Genomic DNA, 22709 nt, shown 5'->3' on the forward strand with positions numbered 1-22709 from the left:
ACATTCTTCATGTATGTTTTATGCACAATGATGATGTCTCTCATGACTGGATGCCGTCACACCCCTGCTATTTGTATTACCTTGAGATGTTATGTCCGGCTGCCATATACATTGTGCCACTATTTGTTTGTTTGCTCGTGTCTGTTGTGAAAACAAAAAAGTTTTAATAAAAAGAATCTGATTTAAAAAAATAATTATAATTGTGCACATAGTATATATACAGTGGGGTCCAGCCTGCAAGCCCACACCGATCACCAGAACCGAGGTGTCCATCAAAGTCTTGGACCAACCATTTAAAGGGGTACTCCACCCCTAGACATCTTATCCTTTATCCAAGGGATAGGGGATACGATGTCTGATCGCGGGGGTTCCGCAGCTAGGGACCCCCATGATCTCGGCTGCGGCACCCCAGACCCCCGGTGCATGGAGCAAACTTCGCTCTGTTCTGGATGGCGTGGCCGTGAAGTCATGAGTCTCCGCTGCTGCTTTGGATATTGGATAAGAGGTCTAGGGGCAGAGTACCCCTTTAAGCATAGATGGGCTGCTATGTTATGTCCAAAGCTTATCTGCGGGAAAACTTTACAATGTCCACTTAACCTGTCCCATAATAGCAAGTATTCGATCACAGTGTTAGAAATCCTTCTCATGCTTGTGTACACTGTATATTGTCTGAATAATGACATCCACTAGGTCCAGTATCCTACACATAATATATCCAAGCGGCAGGTGCACAGTAGCTGCTGACAGATTCCCATATAATCTCCAATATTCTGCTCAGAATACTAAATCACATTACAGACAACTTCTTTGTATGATTTAGCATTCCAGTCAGCAGTGCAATATCTGGAGGATGGAGTACAAGGATCTCCATGCAGAATATATTCATAAAATAATTACTGCCATGTTTTACTATGTGTGCATCAGTCTGGAATGATAACATTTCAGAGATCTTAGGGCAGATGTATTTTTGTAAGCGATGATTTCATCAGCTTTATATCCTTATGGCACTTTACCTGCTATTGTGCTTTGCAGATCTCGCCGTGTTAATGAACATAATGCAGCAGAAGACTGGTTAGAGGTTTACTCATGAGAGTGACAAAATGCACCTTAAGACTTAAAGCATGGCTTTATGATATTTGAATACCCCTTTATCAGTAGGATAAGGCGTTATGACCTCAGAGACCCCACTAAAGGCCCTTTTACATGGGCCGATTATCAGGGAAATGAGCATTCCTAAGAACATTCATTCCCAATAATCGGCCGGTGTAAACAGGCCAGTGATCAGCCAATGAACAAGCAAACATGTTTGTCGGCTGATTAGATCTTTTGTACGGCCATTTAAATTATCGCTATTGGCTGCACATCGCTCTGGTGATGTGCAGCTGACAATGATGAATCTAATGTGCCACACAACTGATTGAGCCTGAAGGCTCAGCAAATGGGGGCCAATCACAGAGATCATACTGTGGCAGCATTGAGAAGCACCTGAGAAGGGCCTTAAAGGACAAGTATCATGTAAAAAACCTTATCCCCTATCCGAAGGATCAGAGGGGCCGCCACGCTCCCTCCATATAGTTCTATGGGAGAGCCGTTCGGCAATCTTCGGCTCTTCCATAGAACTATATGGAGGGGGCGAGGCGGACGCTGCTTCTGGAAGGGGTCGTGACGCACCGCTGTATAGGAGAGCCGGGACTCTAAACAGGAGATCGCAGGGGGCCCCAGCGTTCGGACAACCTGCGATCTAAAACTTATGCCCTATCCTTCGGATAGGAAATACATTTTTTTACATGATACTTGTCCTTTAACCCTGCTTTTCTGTGCACAGTGGAGCTCCCCGCCACAAACCTGTATAAGGAACTGCGACTAGTCCATTAACTTGAATGGAGCTCTGCTGCAGTTTCCAAGTGTTGGCGCTATTGTGCAGGAAAACACTGGAAAGGAGGCATAATGCTGAATCAGTGCCGTAGCTCGTTGTTACTTAGAGTCAGTGAGAATCCCAGAAATAACCTAAAAGGAACCTCTATTTCTAATAAATGCACATTATCGTCATGCCATTACTTCAAATAGCATAACATTCTAAAAAAGAAATAATCTACTTATCAAATCCATCTAATATAAACAAACAGTATATGATTCACTGGATTTCTTTATGCATTTTGGGCCAAAAACAGCCCTCTTGTTGGTGGTTCAAAGAGCTTCCAACAACCACAGTGCAAGTCTTAAAAGGCATCAATAGACTTGCCTAACTTTTTATACCAACAATTGGTTGACTTATTTTTCTACACCAAAATCTTGAAGCAATATTGGCACAATTAAGCCACCCTCTGGCACAATGAAGCCACACCCATTCCTCTTAAAATGACACCCATTGTCAGGTGAAGTGACAATACATGGCTAAAATGCATAATTTATGTGTCTAAAGTGAGATGTGCCAAAATTCATCTAAAGTCTTGGTAAAACACTTTAGTAAGGGGTCATTCACACCACATGTTGGGGAGTCAGATAGTGACTCATGTCGGCTCATTTTTAGAGAGTATCCAGTTTTATTGCCAGACATGGCCTGCCACAGATTTCAGTCCGGCAATAAAACGGATATGGTTCAAAAATAAGCCGACCAGAGTCAATATCTGACTCTGTCCGGTTCAATCATTTGAATGGGGTGCGGGCAGGTCGGGTGGTAATATGGCAGTGGACGGTTTTTAAATGAGCGCTGTCAAATACAAAACCTTTTAAATTTTGTACATCTTGGCAAAATATTAACCTTTCTAATATACTTCATAAGAAAAGGTAATTTTATTTTTATAGAAATCATGGCTTATAAAATCATGGCTTTGTCCAAGTTGAAGCACAGGCATGAACAAAGTCCAGTAAGTGAGGGTGGGCTACACTGATAGGACAGGAGAGCGCACAGAGGAGTACTATCAGACCGGAGAGAGCACAGAGGAGTCCTATCAGACCGGAGAGAGCACAGAGGAGTGCTTTCAGACAGGATAGAGCACAGAGCAGTACTATAAGACAGGAGAGAGCACAGAGGAGTCCTATCAGACCGGAGAGAGCACAGAGGAGTGCTTTCAGACAGGATAGAGCACAGAGCAGTACTATAAGACAGGAGAGAGCACAGAGGAGTACTATCAGGCAGGAGAGAGCACAGAGGAGTACTATCAGGCAGGAGAGAGCACAGAGGAGTACTATCAGGCAGGAGAGAGCACAGAGGAGTACTATCAGGCAGGAGAGAGCACAGAGGAGTGCTATCAGGCAGGAGAGAGCACAGAGGAGTCCTATCAGACAGGAGAGATCACAGAGGAGTGCTATCAGACAGGAGAGAGCACAGAGGAGTGCTATCAGACAGGAGAGAGCACAGAGGAGTGCTATCAGACAGGAGAGAGCACAGAGCAGTACTACTCATAAAAATGGGTGTTTTGTGAAGTGCAGCAGAAGAATCAAGAGAACAAAAACAACATGCGTCACCAGCAGGAGCTAGTTGTCCTTAGTTTTAATGTCCTAAACCTATCTGAAAAAGAGGTATATACTTTGAAACACGTTATAGTCTAATAAAGCCTTTATTTACTTATATGACATTTTACAGACTACAGATGACTTGCTTGTTAAAATAAATAAAAAATCAAGAAGCGTCACAAAAAACAAACAAAAAAAACACCATATGACCCTGGCCTTACATGAGAATGAATGGAATACTGGAATAAAAAAAATAATTGAAAATTTAACCCCTTAAGGACCAGGCACGTACTCATACGTCCGTGGGAATTTCGCATCCCGCCGGGCGGGTTGCGAAACTGGACGCCTGCTGAAATCGTTCAGCAGGGGTCCGAGGCAAATGCCGAGGGGGGTCCTGAGACCCCCCCCCCATGTCGGCGATCGATGAAAGTGAAAGTAAAGTGATCTTTACTGTGGCAACCACTAGGAAGGCCAAACTGCAACTCCCAGCATGCCACTGTTACAGTGGTGCCCAAACTGTAGCCTTCCAGATGTTGCCAAACTACAACTCTCAGCATGCCTAGACTGCCCAGGCATGCTGGGAGTTGTAGTTCTGTAACATCTGTCCCTTCAGATTTTGCAATTTTCATGAAATTTTTTAAAATTGCTGCTCTACTTTGAAGCCCTTAAATTTTTTCAAAAAGTAAAAATATGTCCATTATATGATGCCAACATAAAATAGACATATTGTATTTGTGAATAAAAATAACATTTATTTGGAATATCCATTTTCCTTACAAGCAGAGAGCTTCAAAAGTTAGAAAAATGCTAAATTTTCAAAATTCTCATGAAATTTGGGGATTTTTCACCAAAAAAGATGCAAGTAACGACGAAAATTTACCACCGAAATAAGGTAGAATATGTCATGAAAAAACAATCTCAGATTCAGAATATTCGGTAAAAGCGTTTTAGAGATATTAATTCTTAAATTGACAGTGGTCAGATGTGCAAAAAACGGTCTGGTCCTACAATGAAAATTGGCCTGGTCCTTAAGGGGTTAAGTGGAATATTGCTTTACTCCAATGGGAAAATTATGGCTCAGCCTTAAAGCCACATATCTGGTGCTAAAACAATACTGAAGACAGTGACAAAAAAAACAAAGGAATCGTTACTTGTTTTCCCAAGACAGGAACGAGTCTCATTTTTGGTGGTCACACAAAGATGTCTAGGAAATGTCATATATATATATGTATGTACATACATACAGAAAAATATTAAAATGTATTGTAGCTTATTAAGTAACAAGAAAAGTAGATAGAACTGTAAGGAGATACACGTGTTTGTCCCTTTTGTTACAATCGGTACATCATGCATTACTAACATCTACTTTAACATAAAATTAATGACGAGACCTTTATTGACTGTGGTTTCCTATAAACTCTTTCTACGCAAGAGATACATGGAAGAGCAAACCACATGATCCAGTAAGTCCATTGGGTTTATACAATAATAAGGAAGCAATTGTGTGGCTTAATTGTCCCAAAGCTAACAGAGACAGCTCATCCACAAGGTTTACAAGCGGAAGGTTCAAGAGGTTTAAAACCCACAGAGATTCTTCCAGGCTGAGTAACATTAAATAATGATTAGTAGCTCGGCTTACCGAGACAAGTCAACCCTAGTGCAAAGTAACCTAAAAGAAATCTGTTACTACAGTCATGGCCGTAAATGTTGGCACCCCTGAAATTTTTCAAGAAAATGAAGTATTTCTCACAGAAAAGGATTGCAGTAACACAGGTTTTGCTATACACATGTTTATTCCCTTTGTGTGTATTGGAACTAAACCAAAAACGTGAGGAAAAAAAGCAAAATTGGACAAAATGCCACCCAACAATGGGCTGAAAAAATAATTGGCACCCTTAACTTAATATATGGTTGCACATCCTTTGAAAAAAATAACTGAAATCAGTTGCTTCCTATAACCATCAATAAGCTTCTTACACCTCTCAGCCGGAATGTTGGACCACTCTTACTTTGCAAACTGCTCCAGGTCTCTTATTGGAAAGGCGCCTTTTCCCAACAGCAATTTTAAGATCTCTCCACAGGTGTTCAATGGGATTTAGATCTGGACTCATTGCTGGCCACTTCAGAACTCTCTAGTGCTTTGTTGACATCCATTTCTGGGTGCTTTTTGACGTATGTTTGGGGTCATTGTCCTGCTGGAAGACCCAAGATCTTGGACGCAAACCCAGCTTTCTGACACTGGGCTGCACACATTCAAGGCACCCAGTGCCAGAGGCAGCAAAACACCCCCAAAACATAATTGACCTCCACCATATTTCACTGTAGGTACTGTGTTCTTTTCTTTGTAGGCCTCATTCCGTTTTCGGTAAACAGTAGAATGATGTGCTTTACCAAAAAGCTCTATCTTGGTCTCATCTGTCCACAAGATGTTTTCCAAGAAGGATTTTGGCTTACTCAAGTTCATTTTGGCAAACTGTAGTCTTGCTTTTTTATGTCTCTGTGTCAGCAGTGGGGACCTCCTGGGTCTCCTGCCATAGCGTTTCATTTCATTTAAATGTCGACGGATAGTTCGCTCTAACACTGATGCTCCCTGAGCCTGCAGGACAGCTTGAATATCTTTGGAACTTGTTTGGGGCTGCTTATCCACCATCTGGACTATCCTGCGTTGACACCTTTCATCAATTTTTGTCTTCTGTCCATGCCCTGGGAGATTAGCTACAGTGCCATGTGCTGCAAACTTCTTGATAATGTTGCGCACAGTGGACAAAGGCATCTCTGGAGATGGACTTGTAACCTTCAGATTATTGATATTTTTCCACAATTTTGGTTCTCATGTCCTCAGACAGTTCTCTTCTCCTCTTTCTGTTGTCCATGCTTAGTGTGGCACACACAGACACACAATGCAAAGACTAAGTGAACTTCTCTCCTTTTTATCTACTTTCAGGTGTGATTTTTATATTGCTCACACCTGTTCTTTGCCCCAGGTGAGTTTAAAGGAGCATCACATGCTTGAAACAATCTTATTTTACCACAATTTTGAAATAATTTTGTCCAGCCCATTTTTGGAGTTTGGTGTGACATTATGTCCAATTAGCTTTTTTTTCCTCCCTTTTTTGTTTTAGTTCCAATACACACAAAGGCAATAAACATGTGTATAGCAAAACATGTGTTACTGCAATACTTTTCTGTGAGAAATACTTCATCTTGAAAATTTTCAGGGGTGCCAACATTTACAGCCGTGAATGTAATTCCCTTTTACAGAATTGTCATGGAATTTTTTTTTAATTATAAACATATCTATTTTTTTTTTTTATCTAGCTTTAAATTTTAATTTAGCTTAATTTTTTTTTATTGACCTTTAACCACTAGGGAATACACAATAATCTGTTACTTCCTGTCATTTACATATCACCCATCTTTGCTGTGTAGATTGGAATAGATAGAGCAGAGTCATTTCACCGCTTTATTGTACTGCTTGGAACCTATAAATAGCAAGATGGTGACATTGCTCTGACAACTGACTACCTTTCATTTCAGCTGCAGTAAAAACACACACTAACTGCTGTACTGTCTAAACAGACAATGTAGGTAGGCTATGGGCTCCAATAGGGAAGTTGAAAAATTGTCAATATTTTTGTAAGGGGCTTGTAACAAATTAAAAAATATATTTTTTTGTTCAGCTGATCTACAGCTTCCCTGTCCCTTCAAAAATATAGTATACTAAAGGGTTTTTCAGGAAATTTAATATTGATGGTCTATCTTTAAGGCCCTATTAGACGGGCTGATACTGCTATGATATCACCATGAACGGCACTTTACTGAGCATTCACAAGGCTCAATTAATTGTACGGCTGAGCCGCATGAACAATTGCTGGGGCCCTTCAAAATCATTATTGTAGGCCACACATCACCAGAGTTCCTTACCCAGCCAGGTGGTTGGAAGCACCGCTGTGAAGAGAATAACAGGGTTAAGGCCCCTTACATAGGGTGATGCTGCCACTATAACAAGTGCTGATCTTAATGAGGCTCAAATAAATTATGTGGACCATTAAATTAATCACTATTGGCCGTACATCTATTTACACAAGGCTATATGTGGCTAACAATGGTTATTTAAATAAAAATGCAAAAGATCCAATCATCAAACAAATGAGCCGTTTACATCAATCTGGGAGGTAAGGAGGAGGGAAGAGGCGTGCCAGGCTGTGGCACCAGAACAACTTGGCCTCAGCTCCATGACTTCTGGCTGAGAAATAACAAGGTAAGAAAATTGTACTGGCTTCAGCATATTTTTGCTTTAAATACCTAACAGGAAGTTGCATAGCCGTTTCATTTTCAGTGTGGGGTTGCCTCCTTTGGCTCCTCCCTCCCTCCTTAGACAACACATCCCCTTCTGCTTGGCTGGATCTTGACTTCGAGCTCTAGCACCACTCCCAAGTGATGTCATCACTTCTGACCAGCCCCTACAGACTACATCACTATCTCCCCATCATATACACATATTTTTATGGGACCATTTAGGGTAGAATGAGGTATGCCTGTGCTGAACAAAGCCAACATGCAGAAGCAGAAAGGGAATGAATACATTAGCTTTTCAGACTGTTCTGTTGTGTTATGCAATGTTCTGCAGCTCTGGGAGGGGAAATGGCAGGAGTGCTGTAGGAGAGGAGTACGCAGGGTGGGGTTGCCTGTGGCGAAGAGCTGAGGAAAAGCAATGCAACAGTTAAACCAGGAAATAGTAAGAGGACACAGATTATTGGTGGTTTCAGACCGGTAAGCAATTCTAGATGTTTCTGTAGCATTTTTTTTTTTTTACCTGATGCTGGAGTACACCTTTAACAGCCCTAAAAGCAGTGGGTTTCTCCACTAAAGTTGAAGAGAGTTGGTAGCTCAGTTGGCTGTGCTGATCTCTATAACATTAATGGAGAAGATCATGCACATGGGTGGCCTCCTCCCTAAAATGAGGTTGGGATATGGGCTTGAATGGGACACCACACAAACCTTATTGATGTCCTGGATTCCACAATGGGCCAAGTAATTCAATCAGGTAAGGTTAATAAGCATGGGCAAACTGAAATGTAAAAAATCTCATGCACGTAAAAAGTGCCGTAGTCAACTAAACCGAATATGATATCCTTCAATCTCTGAACCAATGAGTATATGCATGCCGTCACTTCAGTACGAAGTAATGGAGGCCCCTTGTGTCTTTTTGAGGCAAGGCCATGTATTCAGCCAACCCACATAAATGTAAAGACACATCTAAAACACCTAAAATTGCAGCTGGACCAAGAATGATCATAAGGCTGGGAGCGCATTGTTGTATGGTGGGTACATGCATTAATAATTCTGATGTATGGTGTTTTTATCTAACTCTGGCATAACAAAGCTAGCCATCCCCATAAAATGGTAACAGCAGGGGAGCTGGAGCAGGGGGGAGAAAGAGGAGGTAGATTTGATGGAGTGAACCTTGTAAACAATCTACAGAGGCAGCGCTCTCTTTTCAGACACACTGAGGACCGATGGTGGCTATGCATGAAAGATAAGCCAGAGTGTGTTACTGCAATGTGCCACTGAGTGTTTTCCCCATAGGCAATACACTATTATTGAGTCCCCCTCCCATTAGCAAGGAGGGTGGATATACATTTATTGAAGGCTCTAATGGAAGGCTGAGGGACTCCTACCCCCAAGGCCGAAGCAGAAAGACAGGCTATCACATCATGTAACAGGAGCCTGTGTGTGACAGATCTGACCTACATTTCCCCCTTCCTTGCTCCCAACAGCCTGTCGCTGTTTTAAGAAGCTATTTTCTCGGAAGCACAGAAAAAAAAACATTGCAGGCGAGAGATGCTGATTTATAGAAATTTTTGTACTAAGTTAACTCTTCCAGCACCAATGTTTTTTGAAAACAAAAAGTCACAGCAGGCTACACACAATATAATCCATACAGGATCGCCAGTGTGCAACCAAAATTGAAACCGCTCTCTATCCCTGTGTTGGTTTGGTTATTTTGCTTCTTTTTTTTGCCTTGCCTATTGGTACCAGACTGTATATCTTATTAGCTATTCATCCACAACTTGCACTGCTGAGAGTTAATAAGGCTGAAACAGCTCAAGGCAAGTTGTTTATTTGCCTCTCCGTACCACGCTTATTCAATATTGATGTAGAAATGGGAACTATATCAGCCAGAAGTTAAAGGGGTTGTCCAGGCTTAGAGAAGATGATATGTTTTTATATCTTCTACACTAAAATCAACGACCCGCAATACCAGACATTGCCAATGGTAAAAAGTGGGCATTTTTGGAGGGGGGAATAAAATATATACCCTGGCCTATATATATTTATGTAGAAATGTTATTATAGTCTATGCAGACAGTACAGCCTAGTATACATATATGTTATGCGCACAGTACGACTGTGTAATGCTGCTTCTCATATTGTGTCTGTCATCATTGATAGGATACGTGTGTTTTCTTTAAATGTTTCTTGAGAACCGAGGTCCAGAACACTATGCTGGATAGACAGGGATGGAAACCTAAGGCTGCACGGTCCGCTGTTGCTTTAGGGCGTAACATATGAACCCAGCTTGTCAGTAGAGATTGCAGAGATGCAGTTAACACAGATGAGTCATTCAATGCTAACAATTTCCCCAAAGGCCTACAGAAAACATACCCTCCACTATGTAATTTTAAACGTACCCATCTAAAATAGCCCAATTCTCTGTCGTGTACAGCAGAAAAAAAAATGAAGCTGTACTGTGGCTCTCATGTGCCGTCTTTTATTTATAAGACAAAGAGCAAATAGCTCAAAATAGAAAGGGCCCAGCTTATTAACACACAGGAGGTGTTATCTCATTGCTGCCAAGCCAAAAAAAAAAATCTGGAATAGGACTGGACTGCGGGAACTTACCACGCCGCTGCAGGTCATAGGCTCGCCTCGTCTCCTCATTTCCCAGTATATTCCATGCCCGACTGATTTCAATGAACCTCCGTGCACCCTCCGTTTCTTGTTCGCATGAGGTATCTCTATGTTGCTTATCTGGATGGTACTGTCCATGTGATTTAGGGAAAAGAAGATAGAGAAAAAAAAAAGTTAAAAGTTTTTATTTTTTTTATTTCTACTTTTCTTTAAACCCTATATATACACACAACCAGTAAAGTATTCAAAACCTGTAATGCCCACATCAAGAGCCGCTCAAAGTAATGCCAGGAGCCCAGCTTTATCAATATTCATACAATATTTCTATTACATACCATATACCTGCCGCTGCGCTGTGGCTAACTGTTCTAAAGGGGCACCGCGGCCTTTAAAACAGAGACCCTGCGGCCGGGACTGATGGGGGACATCGCACAAGTCACGTTCCTCTGTATATCCGCACAGGAGGACGTCAGCGACATCACCCGTCAATACCGGCCGCCGCAGGAAAGAAGAAACCACAGATGGCCAGGTGAGTGTGTCTGTAAGTGTATCTGTCTGTAAGGGTATGTTCACACAAGCGGATCCCCAGCGTATTTTACACTGTGGATCTGCCGCTGAAGGGCCGCTGTATGGTGCCTTTACATGTGCCTGCTTGGAGCGGCAATCCAATCAAAATTTAAGACAGCCCTGGAAATGGCTTATTTGTTCAAAAAACAGCACTACATGTCTACAGGTTGACAGTGGTATTGCAGCTCAGCTTTATTCAATTTAGTAGGGCTAGCTGACATCGACAGGTGTGCTGACTTAGGCCTCTTTTACACTACAGGTATCAATCTGTAAAAACCTCCATTATTACTCCCGGCAAAAAGCCCTGAAAACGTCCGTCAAAAAATCCCATTCATGTTAATTGGATTTTTTTGACCCTCCTTCTGCATCAGGTATGTCCGTTTTTACTAATGTCCATTATTTTTGCCGGCACAAAAGTCGGCGCATGCACAAATTTTTGGTCCTTCAAAAATAACGGGGAGAAAATGGCCGCTAAAATTCAACATTGAAGTCTATGGGAAACGGATGTTAAAAAAAAAAAAAAATCCGTTATCAGTTATTGTCGTTTTTTTTACATCTGTTTTTTGTACTGAGCATGCTCAGTACAGCTTTACAAAAAAGCGTTAAAAACCTGATTTAAAAAATGGATGTAACTGGTAATAAAGGATGATAACTGATGGTAACGGATGAACATCATCAGTTTTTTAAAAGAAAAAACCTATTAAAAAGTATGGATGATGGTCATCAGTTATCATCTGTTATTATCAGTTATTGCATCCATTTCTTTTTTTTCATCCATTATTGTAAAATAACAGCAGTAAAAACGCAGGATGATACCTATAGTGTGAAAGGGGCCTTAGGAAGAAATTAGCCATGATTTTCTTAACTGTACAAAACAAGTGCCACTGTCATTTAAATAAACTTTTGACATGTTGCCCAGACATGTCAAAAGTTTAGATCGCCCCAGGTCTCAGTCCTCAGACCCACTGCGATTGCAAGTTGCAGCCAGGTGAAAAGCATGCCACACACCACGGCTGTCAATCAAATCTTTCCCTTTCAATGCATAAGTCTATAGAGTGAAAAAGTCAGACGGAGCACCTATCCGTGGAATGAAGCCGTCAAGATTGGACCCCCACGGACCATGCAAATGAATAAGATGCAGTGCTGGTGTAGTCCTGGCCACATGGGAACTACAACTGACCCCTTAAAGGGAAATACAATTAAGGTATAGCGTGTCCCCTTTATTCTCAGGGTCAATGGATGTCCAAAATGTCGGATCTTCTTCCAATGACAAGGTGATGGCATGTCCTAGCGCTATGCCATTACTTTATGAAATGGGAAAATCCAATATTCTCAACGTCTATTCTTACTTGAAGAGGTTGTTTAGTTACGAAGAGAGCCTATTCTGTCTTGCAGTACAAAGACTCAGGCGGGTCACTACTATGGTCAGTGATAGGCTGTGCCGGCAGTTCCTACAGGAACAACACATCAGAGGAAGCAGGGAGCAGCAGTTGTGTGTGTGTCTGGGGGGGGGTTAGTGCAAGTGAGTACGGTTGTTTTTGTTTTTCTTTAAAGCAAAATAAAGATTTTTGATTACCCCTTTTAATTACATATATGTGCATCTATTTGTGTTTTACCATTTAGATAGAAAATGCCCCCCAAAAAGTATGCACATTGGAGTATTACATGTCAACATAAATCACAATGAATTTAATAAAGCTCTTCAGCATAAAACATGAGGGTAAATACTTGCTATGCACCTTTTATATAAGCAGTTAACCAAAACGCTTTGAGTGTCTCTTGTAACACCCTTTTTTAATAATGGACTGTAATCTCGAGTGTTTTGGCTGTTTAGAACCTTGAGAAACCTATAGGAATCCTCCACCTATCCAATAAATGGTTCTTGTACTTTTTCACGTCAACATTAACACTTTCTCTTTCAAACAACAGGTTCCAGGGATCCACAACTTGTTGCTCTCCAGGCCTCTCTTGTCCCAATACCTCCAGATATGTCTCAGTTTTCTGACTGAACGATTTACATCCTACTGTTATGTAAAGAGGTCTTGTAGGAGCAGATAGCCCGGAGCTATGGAGCTTTCCTTTGTGGCCGACATGGTTCATTGGCTGCTAATTAGGGAGCATGTTCTGTCACCGCTTTCAAGGTTTCGTGACTATTAATTGATCTTCACGTCTATCTCAACTACCCTGCTTGGTCTGGTCTTGTAGATACAGATTAGCACCTTCGCAGAACCAAGGGACACCAAAGCCCTTACATTCATTACATGGTATAACAACACATCCGGTACTGAAATAAGGACACCATACTAGATCATTGAACTTCACTGACCATGGGGAACATTTCTGAAAAAACTGACTACATAAAATCATGGGCACACACACACACACACACACATACTTCTTAAGCACTCTACGTTGATTTGGCTACACATGGTGCAAATTTTCTATATACTATACTATCCAATTAACCATATTTTTAAGGGTGCATTCACACCACCTTTTTGCAATACAGTTCCCGTATACGTTTTCATACGGAACCGTATTGAAAACCGTATGCATTGACTCTCCATTGAAAACCGTATGGCAAGAGATGCATCAGGTTGTGTCCGTTTTGCATCCTGTACGATTTTGTCAGTTTTTTTTCCAGTACCCAAAACCGTAGTCTACGAAGTTTTTTGGTCCAGGTGAAAAACTATTAAACCGTATAAGTTTTTTAAAACATGGGAGTCAATGGGAACCGTACAGAACCATATGTGCATACGGTTCCATCCGGTTTTTCACTTTGCACAGTTTTTTTTCTTGGAATTTCAATCAAACAAGGGAAACTTTATTCAAAATGGAGTGAAAATTTAAAAACGTATAAGTTTTTTTCTTACAAAACGGATGCAACCGGATATCCTTTTACAAACCATATACGGTTTTTAACTGTATACGGGATAAAATTTGTACACACGTTTTGATACAGTTTAGTTCGGTTTTGAGGAATCCGTTTTTCATCAAAAACCTGATACGGGAACTGTATTGCAAAAACTTACAACAGAGAATTTTTTGTGGTGGTACATAGAATGGCAAAATGGCACTGACCACAGCAGAGTGCCTTAGTCAGTCTTCCCGGCATAGAGCTTGTTCACTTCACAGTCGGGCTCCGTTATAGGGAGCTCAGTTGACCAGTCCTTCGGAGTCCCTGGAATTTTGCAGAGAAAAAAAAAAGTGCATGCACTATTTTTTTTTCTCCACTAAGCTACCAGATTCCATTCAAGTCAGTGCGATCTGTCGGAACCTGGAGGTGACACGCTGGTTTCAGTAGTGCTTTGTTGTGTTCTGCATGAAAGAGAAAAAAAAGAGCAGAACGGACCCAGAATGGGACAAAGCACAATAGCAATGTGAATCTTGCCCTAGTGTGCATCTTTATTTTACCAAGAAGAGGAGACATCTCTAGGAACAGATTCTCTCCCAAGAAATCCAAAGTACCCGATGCTTTTCACCTTCACCTACAGTTGGCCAAACTTTGCTGAGATTAGTAGTTTGGAAGTCAATAAACTTTTGTGGTATGCAAAGCAGTGGACTATCAATTAATAGATAAATATATTTTTGTTACAACGGTCTGTATTATATTTGTAAATGGTTTTGACTTGAAAATGCGAGGACTCCCGAAAGATTGTAATACTCGAAAAGGTATTACAAGATTCTGAATACTTCTACGATCTTGTGTCTAAAAGGTCTAGACAAGGGGTCTCCTAACTGTGGCCTCTCCCGGTGTTACAAAACTACAACTCCCAGCATGGCCGGACAGCCAACGGCTGTCCGGGCATGCTGGGAGTTGTAGTTTTGAAACACCTGGAGGGCCACCGTTTTGGGACCACTGGTCTAGAACATCGGCAAACTGTTCTAGTCTCAAAGACTTGCTTAAAGAGGTACTCCGCCCCTAGACATCTTATCCCCTATCCAAAGAATAGGGGATAAGAAGTCTGGTCCCGCTGTTAGAGACCCCTGTGATCTCGGCTGCGGCACTCCAGACATTCCGAACTTAGCCGGAATGTGCCGTCACGACCACGCCCCCTCAATGCAAGTCTATGGGAGGGGGCATGACGGCCATCATGCCCCCTCCAATACACTTGCATTGAGGGGGTGCGGCCTTGAAGTCACGAGCCTCCGGAGCTGCACCCGATGCTCTAAACAAACGCCTGATGCAGCAGGGAGATCGCAGGGGTCCCCAGTGGCGAGACCCCCGTGATCAGACATCTTATCCCCTATACTTTGGATAAGGGATAAGATGTCTAGGGGCGGAGTACCCCTTTAAAAGGTTGTCTCCCCTATTCGGCCATACAGCCACTGAATTGAAAGTAAAAGTAATGTGGTGAAGATTTTATTGCAGTGGAAAAAATCCATAAGTATAACATATTTTTGCAGATTTCGGGAGAATTTTGAACACACTGGGAAAAATCAGCAGCATGAACGGGCATGCTGAGGATTGTGAGGATTTTTAATTTTATTATTATTTTTTAAATATTCACATTGCTAATCCTGTAATATGCTGCATATATTCCTCATTCAAATCCACATGTATCCAACCCATGTAAAACTACCCAGGATGCCCACAATGTCCTGTTAAACTTTCCCTGGAGCTGCCGTTGGTCATTGTGTAAAATTTGGGGTAGGCAAAATAAGGCTGCCATATAAAAATAACAAAAAACACTTAAAAATTTAAATAAAAAATGGGTTGTGAGTAGAGATGAGCAAACTTACAGTAAATTCGATTCGTCACGAACTTCTCGGCTCGGCAGTTGATGACTTTTCCTGCATAAATTAGTTCAGCTTTCCGGTGCTCCGATGGGCTGGAAAAGGTGGATACAGTTGTAGGAGACTCTTTCCTAGGAATGTATCCACCTTTTCCAGCCCACCGGAGCACCGGAAAGCTGAATAAATTTACGCAGGATAAGCCATCAACTGCCGAGCCGAGAATTTCGTGACGAATCGAATTTACTGTAAGTTCGCTCATCTCTAGTTGTGAGTAATAGTTGCAACTGTGAATTTTCAATCCATTCTACTAAGGGTCAGCCCATTATTAATCACAGAGTCACTGGCCTTATAATGCAAATTACATTATCACATTTAGTCTATTTGCACTGCTTCCCAATATCCCATCATACATCCAGTCGCCTTTAATGTGCGGTTGATATTACGTACAAGGCTAATTGTAGTATATATACGTGCTTCAGAGTAACCTTTTCCGGCTGATATGTAAAGTGTTGTTGCTATATAATTATAATTACAATAACTGCAATAAAAGAATATGCCAACGCGTTTCATACAGTAAGTTCTTCACACAATGATGGATATGTATGTAATTTACTCATGCAACCAATTCAGCAGATGAAAAGCAGTTTACATAAGACCACACCACTGTGTCTCCATCACCAACCCGCAGAAGTCTTTTTGTCCTTTTAATATTATGAGTAACAAAATAATTAATTTTTCCTTTTTCCCGAAAGAAATGTAAAAGGGTAATAATATGGTGCAGGCAGGACAAAGGAGACGTGTCATAGGGAAAGAAAGAACAGTTACATTGATGGTTCACAAACAGAGAAACACAACTATTAGAACCTATGGCAGTGTAAAATGTGTAAAGCATGTGGTCTGACCCCATCCTATAATCCAGTGTTTCCCAACCAGGGTGCCTCCAGCTGTTGCAAAACTACAACACCCATCATGCCCGGACAGCCTTCGGCTGTCCGGGCATGCTGGGAGTTGTAGTTTTGCAACAGCTGGAGGCACCCTGGTTGGGAAACACTGCTATAGTCTGTGGTGAGTGTAGAGTAGAAGTCTGTATGTCAGATGACAACCTGAGCTCATATGATGAAGTCTATATGGCGGTATTATAGGTCTAAATTTGCTTCCAGGCAGGCTGGAGGATCAGTATTTGCCATTATACGTTCACAAACATGGATGGCCACATGACAGATACTCTAGATCAGTAGCCTCCAAACTGTGGTCCTCCAGAAGTTGCAAATTCACAATTCCCAGTAGGGCTGTAGGATTTGGGGAAAATGTCATATTGCGATTATAAAAGGTGTAAATATAGCAATTTCGATATGCGATTGTGATAACAAATGGTGAAATCCACCCCATTTCATGTCTACCCCACATTCCAGGCCCACACCCCTCATATTTTTCATTACCCATTTAATGTTCATCCCCCCAACTTCACATCCATCTTCCCCATTTCATGTCCAACCCCCTCAATATTGTACTGGGGCATGGGAAAACAAAAAAAAAATGCTTACCAAGCCAAGCTTCTCCCGTAGCTCTACCACAGGTGCCATTCTCCTCCAATCGGTCCAGTGTGTCTCCTGTGCAGCTGGTTGAAGTTGCAGGACAAGTTTGCACAGCCAATCACAGATCAAGACAGGACACCACTGCAGCCAGTGATTGGCTGTGCAGGAAGGTCCTGCAACCAGCTGTTTGACTCTGAAGAAGAAAGCACAGAAGACACTGCGGCAGAACGGGATCTGCGGCAGACCTAGGGGGGACCGGGGCTAGGTAAGCATCAGGTTTATTTTAGGTTCCCCCCCCCCATGCCCCCAGCACCATATTACACATGCAGGAGTCAGGCCACCAAAATATAAATGCAAGGTTATAAAAGCAGGATTTTGTGGGCACGTAATTGCAGTAATCACACAAAAATCAACAGAGTTAACAGCTGTCTGGGCATGTTGGGAGTTGTAGGAAAGACCCTCCTTTTAAATGGGCACTCTCATTAACAATATTTGCAATTGAACTCCTTATGGTAAATAAAAAAAAAATCTTTCTAATGTACTTTGTTTAAAAAAAAAAAAAAATTGTTTTCTATGTTTTACTTGTGTTTAAAAAAAAGCTGCCACTAGGTGTCTCCCTACTTGTCCAGAGCACATTTTCCCCCATCTTTTGCACAGACTTTGGACTCTGCTCTGGCAGAAGTCCAAAATCAGGAAATGCAGCCTGTAGTGCTGATGGTGGTGCGTGCAGCCTTAGCCAATCATAGCTCATCTCACACACTGAACTGCTCTGGGCTGTGTGTAGCAGAGTGAGGGAGGAAGTTCTCCCCTGTATGGCTTCAGATGATGTCACGCCTGCTGGGGAACGCCCCTTCCCAGTCTGTGAATCTGACTGAGGAAAATACAGAGCAACATCAAGGTAGAAAATTGACAAATAATAAAAATAAAAGACAGGGGGTGGTTTATCATGATGGGGGCAGTGAACTGGGAGGATTATAAAATGTAACAAGATCATGAGAGGTACTCTTTAAATTTAATTTCCCAGCAACAAGAGAAATATCTACCTTATTGTAAGCTTATGTCAAAACCCACGGTGTTCGCCCTGTCCACATGCTGTGTGTGGTATTGCTGTTTAGTCCCTTTCACTGCAATACCAAACACAACCATGGACAGGTGTGGCACTGTTTATTAACAAAACAAAAACAGCCTTGTTTGTTTAATCCAGTACAACTCTTTTAAATACATTATAGTGCTTTAACTAGCATATTATGGTGGCCATTGATGCTATTTGAAGGGTGTACACTACGCTATGTCTTATGTCCCCCATTTAAAGCAGAGGGTTGTTAACCCATACACGGTCTCTATCCATTACTTCACTAGGAAATATAGATACAGCAAAATGAACATGCTCTGATGTGAAAATATTCTTTTTTTCCCTTTAGGTCTTTTACACTAATGGCCTATCATTATTGGGTGTCTGACTCCTGGTACCCCTGCTGAACAACTGATTATAGGGCTCCCTGCCAACTGCTGCATCCCCTTCAATGATTATCCGACACCGCTCCAAAACGTTGGTAGCGGCTGTGCCTGATACTGCAGCTTAGTCCTGTTCAAGTTACTAGGACTGAATAATAGAAAGCTATAACACCCAACCTGTTAGACACCCACAGGAAAAAGCCATTGCGCTTGGAGCCAAATACCCACAAATCTGCTAAGATATGTATATTAGAAAAATCAATAAAAACATATCTGCACATATGTTGACAGAAAGGTCCATTGGATGCAGCTCTGGTTTAGCCCACATGCGTCGGTTGCAATTTATTACCAGCCCCAGCTACACAGCCTGCACAGAGAGTTATACTGCTGTTGTGCCATGCTCCCTGGAGGTTGAATATCTGGGAGTAAGGGTGGGCAATATATATATATTTTTGTGCTAGGACAACCCCTTTAAAAAGGGAAGCTGTCATCACTTTCAAGACCATGAGTCATCTGGGTGGTCTTCGTTGGCTTCTGCCTGCACCCCTGGGCTTGACTGATTGATCTCTCCCTATACCCAAACAAGTAGAGATCCATCAAGGCTGGTGGTGCAGAAAGAAGTCACCGGAGACTGCCCAGATGGCTTGAAAGTAGTGACATGGTCCCATTAAAGGGGTACTCCGCCCCAAGACATCTTATCCCCTATCCAAAGGATAGGGGATAAGATGTCTGATCGCAGGGGTCCTGCCGCTGGGGGCCCCAAACAATCTCCCTGCTGCACCCAGCGTTCGTTTAGAGCGTCGGAGGCTCGTGAAATCATGGCCACGCTCCCTCAATGCAAGTCTATGGGAGGGGGTGTGACGGACGTCACGCCCCCTCCCATAGACTTGCATTGAGGGGGGGTGGCCGTGACGTCACAAGCAGGGCTTGGCCGTGATGTCACGAGCCTCCACCCCGCATTGCGTCATCCAGCATGGAGTGAAGTTCGCTCTGTGCACCGGATGTCTGGGGTGCCGCAGCCAAGATCGCTGGGGTCCCCAGCGGCGGGACCCCCACGATGAGACAGCTTGTCCCCTATCCTTTAAGTATCTCCAGTACTTAGACCCCTAGAAGGATGTATAAAAGATTATCATCTTCAATTGCCTCTGCTAACCTATTTTCAAATCTTAAACCAAATGTATTCTAATCTGCCACCCATTCTCCCCTCGGCCCCCAAACCAATTCCCAAAATACTCCTCCTGCTAAAACATGTCTGGCACCAACCTGCAAGACAAAATACAATTAATATAAAAAATGACTGTATTGCGTTCCCTTTCGCAGAAGCTAGAATAGTTGCAGCTTTCTAATTATCCTTTGTGTAATAGTAAAAGGAAATTAACCCAGTGAGCGACAATTGCAATTATCAGTACCCTGTCACCTCCTTGAGAACCGCTGCATCTCCATTCACATGGAGGAATTTAGCATTTGAGCCCCAGGCCCGTGGAAAGTCAACTTAGATCAGACAGCCACTGCCACAGTCTGGATAAACACACTATGCTTCCATAAATGCTACACATTACTCCAAAAATAGGGCAAATCCCCCCCCAAAAAAATAAATAAATATATAATCTCAAATAAGAGTTTTTGGTTTGAGTAGCTGGACTTCGAAAACTTCATTGTGCCGGACTCTGTGATGAAGAATGATATCACAGATGATCGAGGACAATATAAAATAATGTGGAAACTGTATGCCTGGTAAAATGCAACACACTACTGCCACCTAATGCAGACTAGGAGTCCAACGCTTCCTTCATGAAAGGATTCATCCAACGGCAGATTTTCTGGCACGGTGACTTGTGTTGATGCTATCGAGTCAAGCTGTTCTTAGAGAAAATATTTTGCCTTTTTTGTGGATTTTCAGAATATTCACTTGTCGTTTATTATGCATTTGTGAATGTATTTTTTATGTTGATATATGAACGGAATAACGGCCTTTAAAGGGGTACTCCGGTGGAAAACTTTTTTTTTTTTAAATCAACTGGTGCCAGAAAGTTAAAGGGGTTATCCAGGAAAAAACTTTTTTTTAAATATATATATATATATATATATATATATATATATATATATACATCTATATCTCAACTGGCTCCAGAAAGTTAAACAGATTTGTAAATTTCTCCTATTAAAAAAATCTTAATTCTTTCAGTACTTATGAGCTGATGAAGTTGAGTTGTTCTTTTCAGTCTCTGATGACACGTGTCTCGGGAACCACCCAGTTTAGAAGTAAATCCCCATAGCAAACCTCTTCTACTCTGTGCAGTTCCCGAGACAAGCAGAGATGTCAGCAGAGAGCATTGTTGCCAGACAGAAAACAGCAACTCAACTTCAGCAGCTGATAATTATTGAAAGGATTAAGATTTTTTAATAGAAGAAATTTACAAATCTGTTTAACTTTCTGGAGCCAGTTGAGATATATATATAAGTTTTTTCCTGGAATACTCCTTTAAGGTTGTTCTTTTCTGTCTAAGTGCTCTCTGATTACACGTGTCTCGGGAACCGCCCAGTTTAGAAGAGGTTAGCTATGGGGATTTGCTTCTAAACTGGGCGGTTCCCGAGACACGTGTCATCAGAGAGCACTTAGACAGAAAAGAACAACCTTAAAGGGGTATTCCGCCCCTAGACATCTTATCCCCTATCCAAAGGATAGGGGATAAGATGTCAGATCGCCGCGGTCCCGCTGCTGGGGACCCCCGGGATCCCCGCTGCAGCACCGCGCTATCATTACAGCACAGAGCGAGTTTGCTCTGTGCATAATGACAGACGATACGGGGGACGGAGCAGCGTGACATCATGGCGCCACCCATTGTGACATCACGGCCCGTCCCCTTAATGCAAGTCTGTGGCAGGGGGCGCCACGCCCCCTCACATAGACTTGTATTGAAAGGGGCCCCTGTACCGCCCATCATTACGTGCAGAGCGAACTCGCTCTGTGCTGTAATGATAGCGCGGTGCCGCAGCGGGGATCCCAGGGGTCCCCAGCAGCGGGACCATGGTGATCTGACATCTTATCCCCTATCCTTTGGATAGGGGATAAGATGTCTAGGGGCGGAATACCCCTTTAACTTCAGAAGCTCATAAGTACTGAAAGGATTAAGATTTTTTTTTTATAGAAGTAATTTACAAATCTGTTTAACTTTCTGGAGCCAGTTGATACATAAAAAAAAAAGTTTTTTCCTGGATAACCCCTTTAAACAGCTTTGTAAATTACTTAAATTAAAAAATCTTTACCTTGCCAGTACTTTTTAGCAGCTGTTTGCTACAGAGGACATTCTTTTCTTTTTTGAATTTCTTTTTTGTCTTGTCCACAGTGCTCTCTGCTGACACCTGATGCCCGTATCAGGAACTGTCCAGAGCAGGAGAAAATCCCCATAGCAAACCTATGCTGCTCCGGACAGTTCCTGACATGGACAAAGGTGTCAGTAGAGAGCACGGTGGACAAGAGAAAAAAATTCAAAAAGAAAAGAATTTCCTCTGTAGCATACAGCTGCTAAAAAGTACTGGAAGGGTAAAGATTTTTTAATAGAAGTAATTTACAGATCTGTTTAACTTACTGGCATCAGTTCATTAAAAAAATAAAAATAAAAGTTTTCCACTGGAGTACCCCTTTAAGTAAATATAAAAAGTTTTCATGTACTGCATATACCCTCATCTCTGTCACTAAAATAGTTCCATGCTTACACTTAGTATGTAACTCAAGTTAGGTGGTAGAGCTTGACAGCAGTGGTCTACTACAGCATCATACATGCTAGCAGTGAGCACTTTAAATCACTTTAAAAAGGGTCGTCTCTTAAAGACTTCCCGCTTGCGAAATTCTGCCTCAAATTAAATCCCATAGACTTCTATGGGATTCCGCACTCCCATTCACACTTCTGAATTTTGGCTTGCGGAAATGTGAATGGGAGTGAGGAATCCCATAGAAGTCTATGGGATTTAATTTGAGGCAGAATTCCACAAGTGGAAATTCTGCCGTGTGAATAGACCCTTAGTAATTCTGACCAGCCCAAT

At 42.0% G+C, this 22709-nt stretch overlaps 1 protein-coding gene across 1 annotated transcript in view; it reads right to left on the reverse strand.

Moving 5' to 3' along the window:
- DNAJC24 (DnaJ heat shock protein family (Hsp40) member C24) overlaps positions 1 to 22709 on the reverse strand; it is an 84385-nt gene that overhangs the window by 12320 nt on the left and 49356 nt on the right. The window contains exon 3 of the mRNA XM_056526661.1: positions 10363 to 10501. Within this exon, the coding sequence (XP_056382636.1) occupies positions 10363 to 10501 (139 nt within the window). The remainder of the gene's footprint in view (positions 1 to 10362; positions 10502 to 22709) is intronic.

Source organism: Hyla sarda, chromosome 6, assembly GCF_029499605.1.
Source record: "Hyla sarda isolate aHylSar1 chromosome 6, aHylSar1.hap1, whole genome shotgun sequence".
In the NCBI taxonomy this organism is placed as follows: Eukaryota; Metazoa; Chordata; class Amphibia; order Anura; family Hylidae; genus Hyla; species Hyla sarda.